This window comes from Narcine bancroftii, chromosome 3 (assembly GCF_036971445.1).
Source record: "Narcine bancroftii isolate sNarBan1 chromosome 3, sNarBan1.hap1, whole genome shotgun sequence".
In the NCBI taxonomy this organism is placed as follows: Eukaryota; Metazoa; Chordata; class Chondrichthyes; order Torpediniformes; family Narcinidae; genus Narcine; species Narcine bancroftii.
In genome coordinates this window covers 235,045,095-235,061,627 of record NC_091471.1, presented here as the reverse complement: position 1 = coordinate 235,061,627, position 16,533 = coordinate 235,045,095, and the positions used below count along the sequence as shown (strand labels likewise).

The following is a 16,533-nucleotide window of genomic DNA, read 5'->3' as shown; positions in this document are numbered from 1 at the left end:
TGACGCTGGTGCGAGTGGATCTTTCCTTGTCTTTGGTATTACTGTAATTATTGCTGTTTTGCATGAATCTAGTAAGCTTTGTGTTTTATCAATCTGGTTGATTACTTCCAGGAGGGGAGGAATTAATAAATCTCTAAATGTTTTATAGAATTCTATTGGGAATCCATCCTCTCCTGGTGTTTTATTATTCGGTAGTTTTTTTATTATCTCTTGTATTTCTACTATTTCAAATGGTTCTGTTAATTTATTTTGTTCCTCTATTTGTAATTTTGGTAGTTCAATTTTAGTTAAAAATTCATCTATTTTGCCTTCTTTCCCTTCGTTTTCAGTTTGGTATAATTGTTTGTAGAATTCTCTGAAGTTTTCATTAATCTCCGTTGGATTATATGTGATTTCTTTGTCTTTTTTCCTTGATGCCAATACCATTCTCTTAGTTTGTTCTGTCTTAAACTGCCACGCTAGAATTTTGTGCGTTTTTTCTCCTAGTTCATAATATTTCTGTTTTGTCTTCATTATGTTCTTCTCCACCTTATATGTTTGTAGTGTTTCATATTTTACTTTTTTATCTGCCAATTCTCTTCTTTTAGTTGTGTCTTCCTTCATTGCTAATTCTTTTTCTATATTTGCTATTTCCCTTTCCAACTGTTCTGTTTCCTAGTTGTAGTCCTTCTTCATCTTGGTTACATAACTTATTATTTGCCCTCTGATGAACGCTTTCATTGCGTCCCATAGTATAAACTTATCTTTCACTGATTCCGTATTTATTTCAAAGTACATTTTAATTTGTCTTTCAATTAATTCTCTAAAATCCTGCCTTTTGAGTAACATGGAGTTTAATCTCCATCTATACATTCCTGGAGGGATGTCTTCTAACTCTATTATCAATATCAGGAGTGAGTGGTCCGATAATAGTCTAGCTTTATATTCTGTTTTCCTAACTCTGTCTTGCATGCGAGCTGATAACAGGAATAGGTCTATTCTTGAGTATGTTTTATGTCTACCCGAATAGTATGAATATTCCTTTTCCTTTGGGTGTTGTTTCCTCCATATATCCAAAAGTTGCATTTCTTGCATCGATTTAATTATAAATCTGGTTACTTTGTTCTTTCTGTTAATTTTTTTCCCAGTTTTATCCATGTTTGAATCCAAATTAAGGTTGAAATCCCCTCCTATTAGTATGTTCCCTTGTGTGTCTGCTATCTTCAAAAAAATATCTTGCATAAATTTTTGATCTTCATTAGGTGAATATACATTGAGTAAATTCTAAAACTCCGAATATATCTGACATTTTATCATTACATATCTCCCTGCTGGATCTATTTCCTCTTCTATTTTAATTGGTACATTTTTACTGATTAATATAGCTACTCCTCTAGCTTTTGAATTATATGACGCTGCTATTACATGTCCTATCCAATCTCTCTTTAATTTCTTGTGCTCCATTTCAGTTAAGTGTGTTTCTTGCACGAATGCTATATCAATTTTTTCTTTTTTCAGTAAATTTAGCAGTTTCTTCCTTTTGATTTGGTTATGTATTCCATTAATATTTAAAGTCATATAGTTCAACATAGCCATTTCATACTTTGTTTATCTTTCCTTTCTGTTTCCTCATCATCATCTTTCCTTCTTATCCATTTCTGCTTTCTTGTTTTGAACACTTTTGAAGACAACATTTCTAAAACATCAAACATTTCCCTTATTCTCCTATCTAAAATTTCTTTAACCCCACTATCACCTCCCCTTCCTGAGTTGCCCTTTATCCCTTGTCGGGCAACCACATCTCCCCTCTCCATTTGGATTTACGAATTCACTCGCAAGCGTCAACTGATTTCGCAGTGACCGTAACTCCTCCCCACCTCGCCCCCCCAGAAAAGATTCTAATTTTCATATGCAACAAAGGTCACTCTCTTAATTCCCTCCTTCCTTCCTCTCTTCCCTTTCTTTCCCTTATTAATTCTTATCTATACATTTTCCTTTAAATACGGATACACTCATGTACACACATATATACATACACACACACACACATATATATATATATATATACATATATATATATATTTTATATACATACATATATATACATATATATATATATACCCATATACACACATACATACATGGTCATTTTTGCTCTTGTTACATGTCTTCATCTCTCTGTCTGTTTTGTAGTTGTTCTGCAAATTTTCGTGCTTCCTCCGGATCCGAAAATAGTCTGTTTTGCTGCCCTGGAATAACTATTTTAAGTACCACTGGGTACTTTAGCATAAATTTATATCCTTTTTTCCATAGGATCGCTTTTGCTGTATTAAACTCCTTCCTCTTCTTCAGGAGTTCAAAACTTATATCTGGATAGAAAAAATTTTTTTGACCTTTGTATTCCAGTGGCTTTTTGTCTTCTCTTATTTTCTTCATTGCTTTCTCCAATATATTTTCTCTTGTTGTATATCTTAGGAATTTTACTAAAATGGATCTTGGTTTTTGTTGTGGTTGTGGTTTAGGGGCTAATGTTCTGTGTGCCTTTTCTATTTCCATTTCTTCCTGTAATTCTGGTCTTCCTAGGACCCTGGGGATCCAATCTTTTATAAATTCTCTCATATTCTTGCCTTCTTCATCTTCCTTAAGGCCCACTATCTTTATATTATTTCTTCTATTATAATTTTCCATTATATCTATCTTCTGAGCTAACAGCTCTTGTGTCTCTTTAACTTTTTTATTAGATTCTTCTAATTTCTTTTTTAAGTCATCTTCTTCCATTTCTTCGGCTGTTTCTCGTTCTTCCACCTTGTGCACTCTTTTTCCTATATCTGACATGACCATCTCTAATCTATTCATTTTTTCTTCTGTACTTTTTATTCTCCTTTTTATTTCACTAAATTCTTGTGATTGCCATTCTTTTATTGATTCCATGTATTCCTTAAAAAAAAATATATCCATTGTCTTGCCCTTCCCTTCATCTTCCATTTCTCTGTGTTCTTCTTCTTCTTCCTCTGGGTTGGTCATCTGTTGTTTCTTTGATTTCCTTTTACTCTCTTCTTTCTTGCTCTCGTTATTTTCTGTGTTTTCCTCTTGTTGTTGTGCTGTGGCTGTCATTCTCAGCTGTGGAGATCGACTCCTCAGCTGGTCCCCCCCTCCCGTCAGTGTTTTTTTTTGTCATGCGCGGTTGCGCACTTTTGCTTGGCTCCGTGAGCCATTTTTGTAGTCCCGAGCTCGGGACTTCGACTGACCTGAGGGAGCGGGCTTCTCTCTCCACAGCGGGCCTCCTCGGACAGGTAAGGCCTTCACCTTCTTCTTCCGATGTCTTCTTCTCTTTTTCCCGTTGCTTTCGACTTTTCTTTCTTCGTTGCCATTTTCTTCCCACCCTTACTTTCACTTTATTTTAATTTTCGTGTTTGTGCCTTTGCGTTTTCTCTGTTTATTTTTAAATTTTTCCAGAGAGGGCTGGAGTTCCCCGACCGGCCACTACTCCATCACGTGACTCCTCTTTTTGGCCATCTTGAGTTCTCAGCAAAAAGCTGAAAATTGATATCTATCTCCCTCATCAAAAGGAGGCACTAGATTTACCTCTCGACCAGGCAAAAACCTCTCCCCAGGAGTTGCAGCCTCAGAACTCTTACTTTTTTCTATCTCCACCCTTAAGTTCTCTAAATTGAAACTGTCTGTCCCTTTCAATTTCCATGTTCCGTCTTTAAGCTTCCTCTAACTCATTTATCCTCTTGTTTTCAGCCTCCATCACTCTCCTTTTTTCTCTTTCTTCTTCTATCCTCAATTTCTCCAATTCCAATTCAAAAGATCTATTCTCTGGAAAATTTTCTAAGTCTTCCTCAACAAATTTTCCTTCACTTATATAATATTTCACTATTATCCTCTGCACCAGCTTTAAGTTAGCTTGCAAAAATTCCAGACACCTTTACTTTCACTTTATTTTAATTTTTGTGTTTGTGCCTTTGTGTTTTCTGTTTTTTTAAAACTTTTCCGGAGAGGGCTGGAGTTCCCCGACTGGCCACTACTCCATCACGTGACTCCTCCTTCAAGACTTGTTCATGACAATAAATCCTATTTCTGATTCTCTGGGTGAAGAATTTATCTCTTGCATCTCCTCTGTACTTACTCCCAAGCATATTAAAACTACACTCCCTTATATTGGCCATTTCAGCTGGAGGATAAAGCCTCTGGCCATCCACACAATCAAATCCTCTTATTATCGTCTGCATCTCTATCTGGTCAGTCCTCATGCTCTGTCACTCCAAAGAGAAAAGACCAAGTCCCCTCATGAGGTATGTTCTCCAATCCAGGCAACATCCTTGTAAATCTCCTCTGCACCCTCTCTATTGTGTCCTCATTCTTCCTGCAATGAGGTGACCAGGTATGTACACAATATTCCAAGGGTGGTCTCACCAGAGTTTTGTAGAGCTGCAGCATTACCTTCCAGCTTTTGAACTCAGTCCCCCAACTAATGAAGGCCGGCATACCATAGCTCTTGAACCTTAAGGTTCAGACTGTACAAGATCAAGTCCAGTCACCTTTATTTATTGTTCATACTGTGGTCGCACGGTAAAGATGAGATAGCGTTTCTCCAGGACCAGAGCAAATTTACATAAATATAAGTTAGAATAGAAGTTAAACACATTGAAATATTAAAATATTAAGATGTATACAGTAAAAGTCCACAGGACATTATCCACATCTGTTCTGGAAATTTAGAGGCCTGATGGCTCGGAGGGGAGAAACTTGCCCAATCTGGACGTCATGGCCTGAGTGCTATAGTACCTCCTACTAGATGGCAGAAGGGAGAACAGTTTACGTGAGGCGAGTGTGGAAACCTTCACATTGTTTATTACCTTGCTCCTGTATCAAGTGTTGTCGATGTCCTTCATAGTAGAAAGAGACCCCCAATGATCTTCTCCTTTGACTTCACAATCCTCTGCAGGGTCTTGTGGTTTGGTACAGTTTCCAAACCAGGTGGTGATGCACAGGGTGCTCTCAATACATCTGTAGAACGTAGTGAGGACAGAGGATGGGAGATGGGCTTTCCTCAGTCTTCACAGGAAGTGGAGGTGGAAGTGGGCTTTCTTGGCTATGGAGCTAGTGTTGAGGGACCGGATGTGGTGAAACAGAAAATTCTGGGACTGTAGTAAATACACAAATGTGCTGGAGAAACTCACCAAGTCCCGCAGCATCCATAGAGGACAAAGATACTTTTTTTTTTACTGAAAATAAGAATTTATTCACGATAAATTATTTACAGACATTTCAAACCTCTTCCCACCCTTGGTTTCCTAACCATAAATTTTCATCTCTGTACCTTGTTACATTCATTTCTTTTATACCATTGCCACCGCTGTGGCACCTTGTTGTTACTCCCCACACCCCCCCACCTCTGCTGCCTGAGGGGCTTCCCCTCAGTCTCAACCCCTTCAGTGCCTGGTAACGGGAGGACTCTAGACTGTGATCCTTCCCAACAACTGTGCCAAGCCTCAGTGCATCCCTCAGAGTGTACTGCAGCTAGTCAGCACCCTTCCTTCACCAACATCTCCATGGTCTACCAGCATTTCAGGATGTTGGACTCCGTCTGCATCCCTGGGAACAGCCCGTAGGTCAGAGAGTCCTCTGTCACGCTGCTGCTGGGGATGAACAATGCCAAGGACCCCTTGCATCCTTCTCTGCACGCTCCATAACCAAAGTCTCAAGCTTGAGCAAAAGCCAGGTATGCGCTTGAATAAATCAGAATTTATTGTCATGAATGAGACACAAAATTTGTTGTTCTGCAGCAGCGTTACAGGTGTAAATATTGTTATAAAATTATATTTAAAAATAAATCAATTAGTGCAAAAGATTAGAAAAGGTGAGGAAATGTCTATAAGTTCATTGTCCGTTCAGAAATCTGATGGCAGCAAGGAAGAAGCCGTCCTTCTGCTGATGGGTTCTCATCTTCTGGCTCTTGTACCTCCTTCCTGATGGTAGCAGAGTGAAGAGGACCTGGCCTGGGAGGTGAGGGTTCCTGAGGATAGAGGCCGATTTCTTGAGACACTGCCTCTTGTAGGTGTCCTTGATGGAGTGAAGTTTGGTGCCCATGATGGTTCAGTCTGAATTAACAACCCTCTGGAGTTTTTCTCCTGTCCTGAGTGTTGGCGCCTCCGTACCAGACAGCGATGCAACTGGCCAGAATGCTCTCCATGGTTCACCTGTAGAAGTTTATGAGAGCCTTTGGTGACAGACCGAATCTCCTCAGACACCTCACCAAGTTTTGCCGCTGGTGAGCCTTCTTCATGATTGCATTAACGTGGAGGCCCCAGGACAGTTCCTCAGTGATTTTGATACCCTGGAATTTGAAGTTCTTGACTCTCTCAACTACTGAACCCTCAATGAGGACTGGTTCATGTTCCCCCCAACTTCCTCCTGAGGTCTTGGTTTTGCTGACGTTGAGAGGAAGGTTGTTGTTGTGACACCATTCAACAAGCTGATCAACCTCCCTCCTGTACTCTTCCTTGTCGCCTTCTGTGTCTCTGCCGACAACTGTGGTGTCATCGGCAAACTTGTAGATGACATTGAAATTGTGCCTGGGTGTATAATGAGTAGAGCAGTGGGGTAGGCATGGATCCTTGAGGGGTGCCTGTGTTGATGATCGTGAGGAGGAGATATTGTTTCCAATTGATACTGACCGTGGTCTCCGATGAGGAAGTCAAGGATACAGTTGCAGAGGTGGGTACAGAGGCCCAGGATTTGGAGCTTGTTGACCAGCACTGAGGGAATAATGGTGTTGAAAGCCGAGCTGTAGTCGATGAAGAGCCCCCGTGTGTATGATTTTCAAAATGTTCCAGAGCTGAGTGGAGGTGAGGAAGGAGAGGAAGGAAGCAGGCAAGGGGGGGGAGGGGGAGTGGAGGAGAGGAAAGATAAAAGGGCAGGGGAGGAGGAGGGGAGGGAGGAAGGGGAAGGGAAGTGGCTCTGTGAATGCAGTGGAGGAGACTTTGGGATAGGGGAAGGGAGACGGGGGAGGCCAAGCAGAACCAGAGAAGTCGATGCTAATGCCGTCCGCTTAGAGGGTGTGCAGACAGAAGATGAGGCATTGCTCCTCGTCTGTGCTGAAATATTTTTCTCCCTGGTGATGGGTTGTGCAGATGGCTGGCTCCTCCCCCATCTACCGATTATATAACCCAGGTTTCCTGCCTAACCCCAGAGATTGTTTCCAGGGTAGGGACTAAGGGGTACGCAGTCATTGGGTCTGTGCAACTTATGATGCTGCCATTAAGGCTTTGAAGGCTCAATACCTGAAATTGCAAAACAAGGTCCTAGCGTGGCATCGACTCGCTCTATATCAGCAGCGGCCTGAAGAAACCATCAACTATCTGCTTGACCTGTGGACTCTTGCCAAGAAGTGCTGATATGAAACGGCTACCGGCCATGTTCGTGAGGAAGAGCAGATCCGGGACCCCCTAGTCACGAGGGTCCACTCGAGATGTGTGAGGCAGCAGCTACTTGAGTCGGGTAAGAAAGACTTGGCCAGCCACGTTGAACTGGCCAAGTCCCTTGAGCAAGCCCAGCCCAAGACCGATGACCTTGAGGGCAACGACAAAGTTCTCCCCCGAGAACCCTTCCCAGGACCAGTAGCCCCCGCTGCCCCGCCACCTCCCGTGCTAGAGTGCACTTTCACGCTAGGGAGTGCTTCTTCTGCAGTAGAAGGCAGCATCCTCGCTCTCGATGCCCAGTGAAGGACTCTGCTCCAGCTGTGGTAAGAGGGGACACTGGATGAGGGTCTGCCACATGAAGGGAACGCCTGGGAAATCCACAGCCTGCACAGCTCCCAACTCCGACTCCAAGCCATCATCCTCAGCCCCGAACTCGCCAGAACCCACCTGCTTCACTACCCGGCAAAGGACGGTGGCAGTGGGAAAATGGCATGAATTTTGCCATGATTCAAATTTAGTGCCATCATTCTCAGAGGAGGAAGAAGGGTGGTCATCTTGCCTGCCAGTGCATCAGGAAGGAGGAGGCAACTCGAGCGAGGAGGACTACGGAGTCTCCAGGGTCCTACCATCGATGGTTCTGAACCGAGACACACCACATCAACTCTATAGTGATTGTCAAGGCAAATGGACACTCAACAGAAAATTTCATAGATTCTCAGACTGTTCGGGAATACAAACTTAAATGGTATCCTTCCAATTACCGTACATTTGTAGCATCTCATTCACACTTGACTCATATCCAAGAACATTTTACATTTGTCTTTTGAAGGGGGGGAGTTTTGTAAACTTTGGTTGTATATGCTTAACAATTTGTGTGCTTCAGTACTGTTGGATCTTGGCTTCTTGTGTCACCTTAAAAGCTTGGAGTATTCTGGTCCCCTCCCTCCCATAACAGCTCAGAACGGAGGGCCATTAAAATCGGAGCCCACATGCAGCCTCTCCACACTTAATATTAACCCCCACCCCTCTTCCCAAACCTGTCCCAGATTGCAAGCCGATTGCTACAAAGAGCAGGCGGTACAGAGCTGCTGATCGAGAGTTCATAAAATCAGAGACTCAACGCCTGCTCAACGAGAAAACCATTGAACTCAGCACCTGCCCGTGGAGAGCACAAGTGGTGGCAGTAAAAGGGGAAAATAAGTCCAGGCTAGTAATTGACTATAGCCAAACAATTAATCATTTCACACTCCTGGACATGTCCCCCCTCCCTCGAATTGCGGACATGGTGAATGATATTGCGCAGTATCGGGTCTATTCGACCATCAATCTGACGGCTGCCTATCACCAGCGGCCAATCCGTTCCGAGGACTATACTGCTTTTGAGGCAAACAGCTGGCTCGATCAATTCCGGAGGGTCCATTTCAATATTACCAATGGAGTTTTTATCTTCCAGAGGCAGATGGACAGAATGGTGGATGAGTGCAGGTTGAAGGCTACCTTCCCTTACCTTGATAATCTCAACCATCTGTGGTCATACCTTGGAGGATCATATTTCAACCTTCAGAGGTTTCTCCATGCAGCGAAAGCCCTGAACCTCCCTCCAGTCGTGAGAGCTTTTATTCGGCTACACTGCCTTGTCCCACTGACCTGCACCCACTCCATAGCCCTCCGCACCTGTCCAAATTCTTCTTAAATGTTGAAATTGAGCCAGTATTCACCACTTCAGCTTGCAGGTCATTCCACACCCCCACCGCTCTCTGAGTGAAGAAGTTCTCCCTCATGTTCCCTCTTTCATTCTTAACCCAAGTCCTCTGGTTTGTATCTCACCCACCCTCAGTAGGAAAAGCCGACTTGCATTTACTTGAAACCCCTCATAATTTTGTATACCTCTTTCAAATCTCCCCTCATTCATCTATGCTCCAGGGAATAAAGTCTTAATCTGTTTAACCAAGTCCGGGCAACATCCCAGTAAATCTTCTCTGCAATCTTTCTATCTTATTGATATCTCTCCTGTAGTTAGGTGACCAAAACTGCAGACAATCCTCCAAAACTGGCCTCACCAACGTCTGAGAAACCATTTACTGTTGAGAGTGTAGGCAATATTTTATATTGCTAATTCCCTCTGTAGATTGGCACTGTTGCTATGTAACCAGTAGAACTGTCTTTGGGTCTGTAATTACCTGTCTGCAGCACCTCAATATCTGCCCCCGTAAATGTGAAGACAATTGGTTGTTGCCCAGAAGATTTTCTCCAGAATGTTCCCCCCTCAGCCTCCATCCCTCCAGGGAGAAAAATTCCACCCAATCCTGCCTCCTCTCCTTATACATTGAGCTCCAATTCCAATCCCAGGAAAATCTTTTCAAGCTCAGAGGCTGGGAGAGCAGAACTGCCCCCGAAACTTCTCGTGCAGTCTCACCCACACCTCCTGCAGGTTGTAATGGGATGTCCCCGCTTCTGGTCTTGGTACCCCATCCAATGAAGGCAAGTGTGGCACACTGCTTCTTTCACTGTCCTGTCAACGTGTCTCCATTTTCAGGGAACAAAGACCCTGTACCACGAGGTCTCTCTGTCCTACAACACTCCCCACCGTTCACCGTGTCAGTCCCTGTACCCTGAGGTTTTTCTGTTCTACAACACTCCCCACCGTTCACCGTGTCAGTCCCTGTACCCAGAGGTCACTCTGTTCTACAACACTCCTCAGCGTTTACCGTGTCGGTCCCTGTACCCAACGTCTCTCTCTGTTCTATAACACTCCCTAACGTTCATCGTGTCAGTCCCCTCCTTTGTCCCATTGACTCCTTCACTTCTCTTGTGCAAGTTCTCCCCCAGACAGGTAGAATGGCCACCTCTATTCCCAGAGGAACAGGACTGACAATGCTGGAATATACAATCCAGCACAAGTCTTGTTGCTAGGGAACAAACTCTCGCTGTTCCATTTATAAAGTGTTTTATCCACCACAGATAGATCCTGTTGTGTGTTCTGGAGACAATTACAGACACAATTGGTCCCAAGCCATCAAAAGAGAAAGCGAAAGATGGCAGAGAGACATCATGTTCCAGAAATGAGGCAAACCCTGAGTCAGTCAGACTCCATGGATACTGGGACAGGGAACTGTGCAGTGTTTCTGGTGTGGGATACAGAGATGGGAACTGTGCACGATGCTTTTGGTGTGGGATATGGAGACCAGGATCTGTGCACGGTGTTCCCAGTGTGGGGTACGGAGACGGGAACTGTGCACGGTGCTCCCAGTGTGGGATACGGAGATGGGAACTGTGCATGGTGTTCCCTGTGTGGGATACGGAGACGGTGAACTGTGCCCGGTGCTATTGGTGTGGGTTACAGAAACCGGAACTCTGCACAGTGCTCCCGGTGTAGTCAAATCCCTGGGGGGGGGGGGGGGGAGTTAGTCTATATACATGATATCCACCATACCCCCCACATTGTGCCTCCTCCATGTACGATGAAAATGTACATCTCCCACAACCCTAGAGAGTTGCAGCAACCCCTCAATTACACTCCTGCTTTGATGTCTCCCTCATCCCCTGTATCTCCCTCCCTCCTAACCTCTGTGTGATGGCCTTTCTCTCTCTCCCTCCCTCCTCTCCTTCTTCACTGGTTTGTTATGAGTGTGTATGTGTGCCTGACTTTCTCCCTCTCTCCATTCTATCTCTGACCTGTACCCTCTCACTCAGGGCCTTTTCTCCCCCTTTATCCCATTCCCTCTCCCCTTTCTTTTGCCTTATCTCTTCTTTCTTTTCCCCTGTCATCCCCTCAATGCCCTCCCTGCTCTTCCTGCTCTCTCTCTCTCTTCCTCTCCCTTCACTCTCTCCATTCTCTTCCACCCCCTTCCTTTCACCCCCTCTCTTTCCTCATTTCCCCCCCACTCTCCTGTCTCTCTCCCCTCTCTTTCTGCCCTCTCCACACCTCTTTCCTACCTTTCCCCCTTTCTTCCCTTCTCTCCCCTCTCCCTCTCTGACCCCTCTCTTCCCCTCCTATTCTCTCTTTTCTGCATCTTTCTTTCTCCTTCCCCTCTCCCCATCTCTATCCTCCTCCCCCTTTCTCCCTATCCCCTCCCCTCTTTCTTCCTCTCTATCTCTCACACTCTCCCTTTCTCTCCCCTTTTCTCCCTCTCCTGCTTCTCTCTCCTCTCTCCCTCCCTCTGTTTCTGCCCCCTCTCTCTCCCTCCCTCTCCTTTCTCTCCCTCCTCCCCCTCACCCATCACTCTCACTGCCTCCATGAAGCAGCCTCCTGTAGCTGTGGTTGGGGCTGTGCGTATTGAAGGGGGCAGCTCTTCCCCCGGGGTGTGCGTGTGTGTGAGTGAGTGAGTGTGAGCTGCTGTAACATTGCTGCCTTCCCGAACACAAGCCGGCCGGTGCAGGAGCAGAGATCTGGTCTGGAACAGCAGAGAGAGACAGAGCTGTTGCCAGATACAGCAGCAAACAACCAGGTTGTCTGTGAGTGAGCACGGCAGCCAGAGGGAGGGGGAGCCACCCTCACATTCCCACACATTGCAGCTCCAGCAACAGGAACCGAGGTAGGGCAGAGGCACACATTCTGGGATTGGGGAGGGGTGTCTGTGTGAGAGAGAGAGTGCATTTGTGTAGGGGTGTGTGTAACAGTATGTCTGTGTGAGAGAGTGCATCTGTGTGTGAGAGAGTGAGTGCATCTGTATGTGTGTGTGTGTCAGAGAGAGAGATAGTGCATCTGTCTGCGTGTGAGAGTATGTGTGTGTGTGATATAGAGTGTATGTGTGTTGGTGTGTGTATGTGATTGAGTAACTGGGTGTGTAAATTGGTGTGTGTCTTTGAATGTCTCTGTGTGTGTGTATGTGAGTGAGTGACTGTGGATGTGTGTATGTGAGTGAGTGAGTAAGTGAGTGCATGTGTGGGTGTGTGTGAATTGCTGTGTGCCTTTGTATGTCTGTGTTTGTGTGAGTGACAGTGCGTGTGTGACAGTACGTGTGAGAGAGTGTATGTGTATTGACGTGTGTGACTGGATGTGTGTGTGTGAGTAGATGTGTGTTTGTGTATGTGATTGAGTGACTGTGGGTGTGTGTGAATTAATGTGTGCCTTTGTATATCTGTGTGTGTGTGTGTGTGTGTGTGTGCATACACACACGCGCAAGTCCATGTCACTATGTGTGTGTCTGTGTCTCTGTGCGGGTGTATATGATTGCCATTTTGTGTGTGAGTGTGTGTGACACTGAGTATGCTTTGGTGTGCCTGTATGCTGGTGTTGGTGTGTGTGGGTGTGTGCGTGTGTTGATGTGTGTTTGTGTCTGTAAGACCATGTGTGTGAACAAGAATCTCCCTCCATCACCACCACTCCTTCACCTTTCTGAATGTGTGTGTACGTCTGTGTGTACGTGTGTTTCTCCCTATCACCTACCCCTCTCTCCCCTCTCCCTCTCAATCCCCTTTCCCCTCTCTTCTATCTCTCTCCCCATCTCTCTTCTCTACACCATTGTCTCCACACTTTCTCCCCCTCTACTAATGGGGGATGCCCCTTGTGTTTACCCTTGGGCCCTGAGTTCAGGATAATGATGGCCTGCGTGGACCCATTACAGGTCAGTGCACAGGGTCCATGGATGACCACAGGAAGTGAGGGAGGATTAGCAGAGAGGAGAGTGAGAGGGGAGTGAGGGAGGATTAGCAGAGAGGTGAAAGAAAGGGGAGAAGGGAAAGGGGGAAAATGAGGGGGAGGGGAGAGAGAGGGGAGAGGGTGGAGAGGGGGGAAAGATGGGGAGAGGAGGAGGGAGGGAAAAAGAGAGAGGGTGGCGAGAGGGGGAGAGGGTGGAGGGGAAGAGAGGGGAGAAAGAGGAGAGGGGAGAGAGGGTGGAAAGAAGGGAAAGAGAGGGGGTGGTGAGAGGGGGTGGTGAGAGGGTGGAGGGGGAGAGAGAGGAGAGAGATGATGGAGGGAGAGGGGAGAAGGGAGTGATAGAAGGAGAGAGGGCCCAGAGAGGACAGAGATCGGAGAGGGGGGACAGAAAGGGGAGGGGGGACAGAAAGGGGAGGGGGGACAGAAAGGGGAGGGGGACAGAAAGGGGAGGGGGACAGAAAGGGGAGGGGGGAACAGAAAGGGGAAAGGGGAACAGAAAGGGGAAAGGGGGAGAGGGAGAGATGGCAAAGAGAGGGAGAGAGAGTGGAGAGATGGGTAGAGGGGAGAGAAGGTGAAAGGGAAAGAGGGTGGAGAGAAGGGAAAGGGGGAGAGAGGGTGGTGAGAGATAATGGAGAGAGAGGGGAGGGGGGAGAAAGAGAGAGTAGGCTCAGAGGGGGAATAGAAACAGGAGAGGGGGAAAGAGGGAGACGGCAGAGAGAGGGCGGAAAGAGGGGGGGAGAGAGGGGAGGGGGGAAAGGTAAGAAAGAGGAGGAGAGGGGAGATAGGGTGGAGGGAGAGGGGAGAGTGCAGGGGAGTGGGAGACAAGAGGGAGAGGGTGGAGGGGAAGAGAGGGGAGAGGGTAGAGATAAGGGAAAGAGGAGAGAAAGAGTGGAGAGATGGTGAGGGAGGGAGAGAGAGAGTGGGTGGAGAGAGGGCAGGGAGTGAGAGAAGGGAGACCATTCAGGGAGGGGTGAGGAAGGCTCTTGTCACCCAGAGTCTCTTGCATCCCTTGACCAGCCACCAAGGAATTTGGGATAAGGCTGAGATCCTAATCCACACGGTTGCCTGGCAACAGGGAGATCTAGAAAGCTTGTGGGAGGCAGGAAGATAATACACAGTGGGGTGCCTGGAGCGTGGAAAGTTGGGGGGTGGGGGGAGGGTGTTCCCTTAGTTCCGGCCCCAGGGAGTGTGGGCCTAAATTATGGGCCCCAGTCGCGGAGTATATATATCTCCCCCCCCCCCCCCCCCCATAGTGCGGCTCCCTCAGTTGCGGCCCTGGGGAAGGTGGGCCTGGATTATGGGCTCCGGTCTCGGAGTATATACATCTACCTTGACAATGCGGCTCCCTCAGTCCCGGCCCCAGGGAGAGTGGGCCTGGAATATGGGCCCCGGTCCCGGAGTATATACATCTACCCCTGACAGTGTGGTTCCCTCAGTCGCGGCCCCGGGGAGGGTGGGCCTGGATTATGGGCCCTGGTCCCGGAGTATATACATCTCCCCCTGACAGTGCAGCTCCCTCAGTCCCAGCACCAGCCTCGATGGTGTTCTCACTGACGCCCACTTCTCTTTTCCAGGTTCCACCCCCCCATGCCTGGGACTGTTTCGGAGGACTGATACACCAGCTCCCTACCCTCCCACTCCCAACCCCGATGGAGGGTCCATTGCTTGCTGGCATCTTGCTGTGCCTGGCCTCGGGGGTAGCTTCGTCGCAGCCGTCCAACACCAGCCGTGACAGGCCCCCACCAGCTCTGAGCCTGCCAGAATCGGTAGGAGACCTGTGCCTGGGCTACTTCGACGTGATGGGCCAGTTCGACCCACCGTTCAACTGCACGGCTGGCTCCTACCTGTACTGCTGTGGCACCTGCCACTACCGTTTCTGCTGCGAGTTCCGCTCCTACCAGCTCGCCCAGGCAGCCTGCACCAACTACCACCGCCCTGAATGGGCCAAGACCCCCGCCAGCCCGTCCACTGCTCTGCCAGCTGAAGGCACTGACTCCAAAGGGGCGCCGGGTGCTGGAGGAGCCATCTACGTGGTGTGTGCCGGACTCTGCCTGGCCCTGGCAGCTGCCGTTGGCGTCAAGTTGGTGTTCCGCAAAGTGGCCCGACAACCTCCGGACCTCAACGTGTCCAGGTGCGGGGATGGGCTGGGATGGGCATGGGTGGGGTTCCCATGTTGATGTAATGTACCAGGAGGGTCGTGGGAGGTGGCTACCCTGTTGACGTTACATATCAGGAGGGATGTAGGGGGTTCCCCTGTCCATGTAATGCACCTGGAGGGTTGTGCAGGACTACCCTGTCAATATAACACACTGGGAAGGTCATGCAGGATTCCCCTGTTGATGTAATGCACCAGGAAGGTCATGCAGGATTCCCCTGTCAATGTAACGCACTGGGAAGGTCGTACAGGATTACCCTGTCAATGTAACGCACTGGGATGGGTGTGGGGATTTTCCTTTGCATGTCATGTATTAGGAGGGTCGTGCAGAGTTCTCTTGTCGATGTAACATACTGGGAAAGATGTTCAGGATTCCCATCAACAAAATGCACTGAATCGTTCAGGATTCTCCTGTCAATGTAGCGCACTGGATGAGTTGTACAGGATTCCCCTCTTGATGTAATGCACTGGGCCATTAAGTATTCCCCTGTCAAAATAAAGCACCAGGTTGTTTGTGCAGGTTTCCCCTGTAGAAATACCACATGAAGGAGGGATGTGGGGTTTCCCCTGATGATGTAACACACTCGGAGGGTTGTGTGGGGTTCCCCTCTTGATGAATTGCATAGTGGGGTTGTGGGGTTTCCCTCTTGATGTAATGCACCAAGGAGGACATGCAGGGTTCCCTGTTGATGCGACCAGGGACCAGGTGGGATGTTTGGGGGATCACCTGTAGATGTGACATACCAGGAAGGATGTGAATAGTTCCCTTCTCGATATACATCAGGAAGGTCATGCAGGGTTCCCTTCTCCAAAAACCACCTTGATATATCAAATTGGGAGTGTCATGGTGGGGGGTGGGGGGGTTCCCACCTGGTTGTAACACACAGGTTGAAATGAGAGGTTCCTCTCTTGATGAATAGGCCAAGAGGAACGTGGGGGTTGCCCTGTCAATGTAATGCATCAGGATGGTCATTTGGGAGTTCCTCTGTAGATGTTACACACTGAGAGGATCGTGCAATACCACATTAGGAGGGTCGTGAGGGTCCCCCTGTCAATGCAGCGTACCAGGCACACCGGGAGGCAATTAAGGGATTCTCTTCTCAATGTAAAGTACCAGATGGGACAACTAGGTGTTCCCCTGTTGATGTGATGTACCAGAAGGGATGAGCTGGATTCCCCCCCCCCCACCCACAATGCACTGCACTGGGAGGGATATTTGGGGTTCCAACCTCAATATATCAAATTGGGAGGGTTGGAGGGGTCCCCTTTCACGTGATGCACTGGGAGGCAATGAGGGCTTCCTCTCTCAATGTAACACACCAGGAGGGATGTAGGATGGGGTTCCCCTATTAATGTAACCTCTGGGAGGAATA

At 47.5% G+C, this 16,533-nt stretch overlaps 1 protein-coding gene across 3 annotated transcripts in view; it reads left to right on the top strand.

The window, feature by feature from the left end:
* The window catches only part of LOC138758318 (protein shisa-7-like), a 39,969-nt gene that overhangs the window by 5,405 nt on the left and 18,031 nt on the right, over positions 1–16,533 (top strand). For all 3 annotated transcript variants that reach the window (XM_069927067.1, XM_069927066.1, XM_069927065.1), the window contains exon 2: positions 14,580–15,136. In XM_069927067.1, coding sequence (XP_069783168.1) covers positions 14,580–15,136 — 557 coding nt within the window. The remainder of the gene's footprint in view (positions 1–14,579; positions 15,137–16,533) is intronic.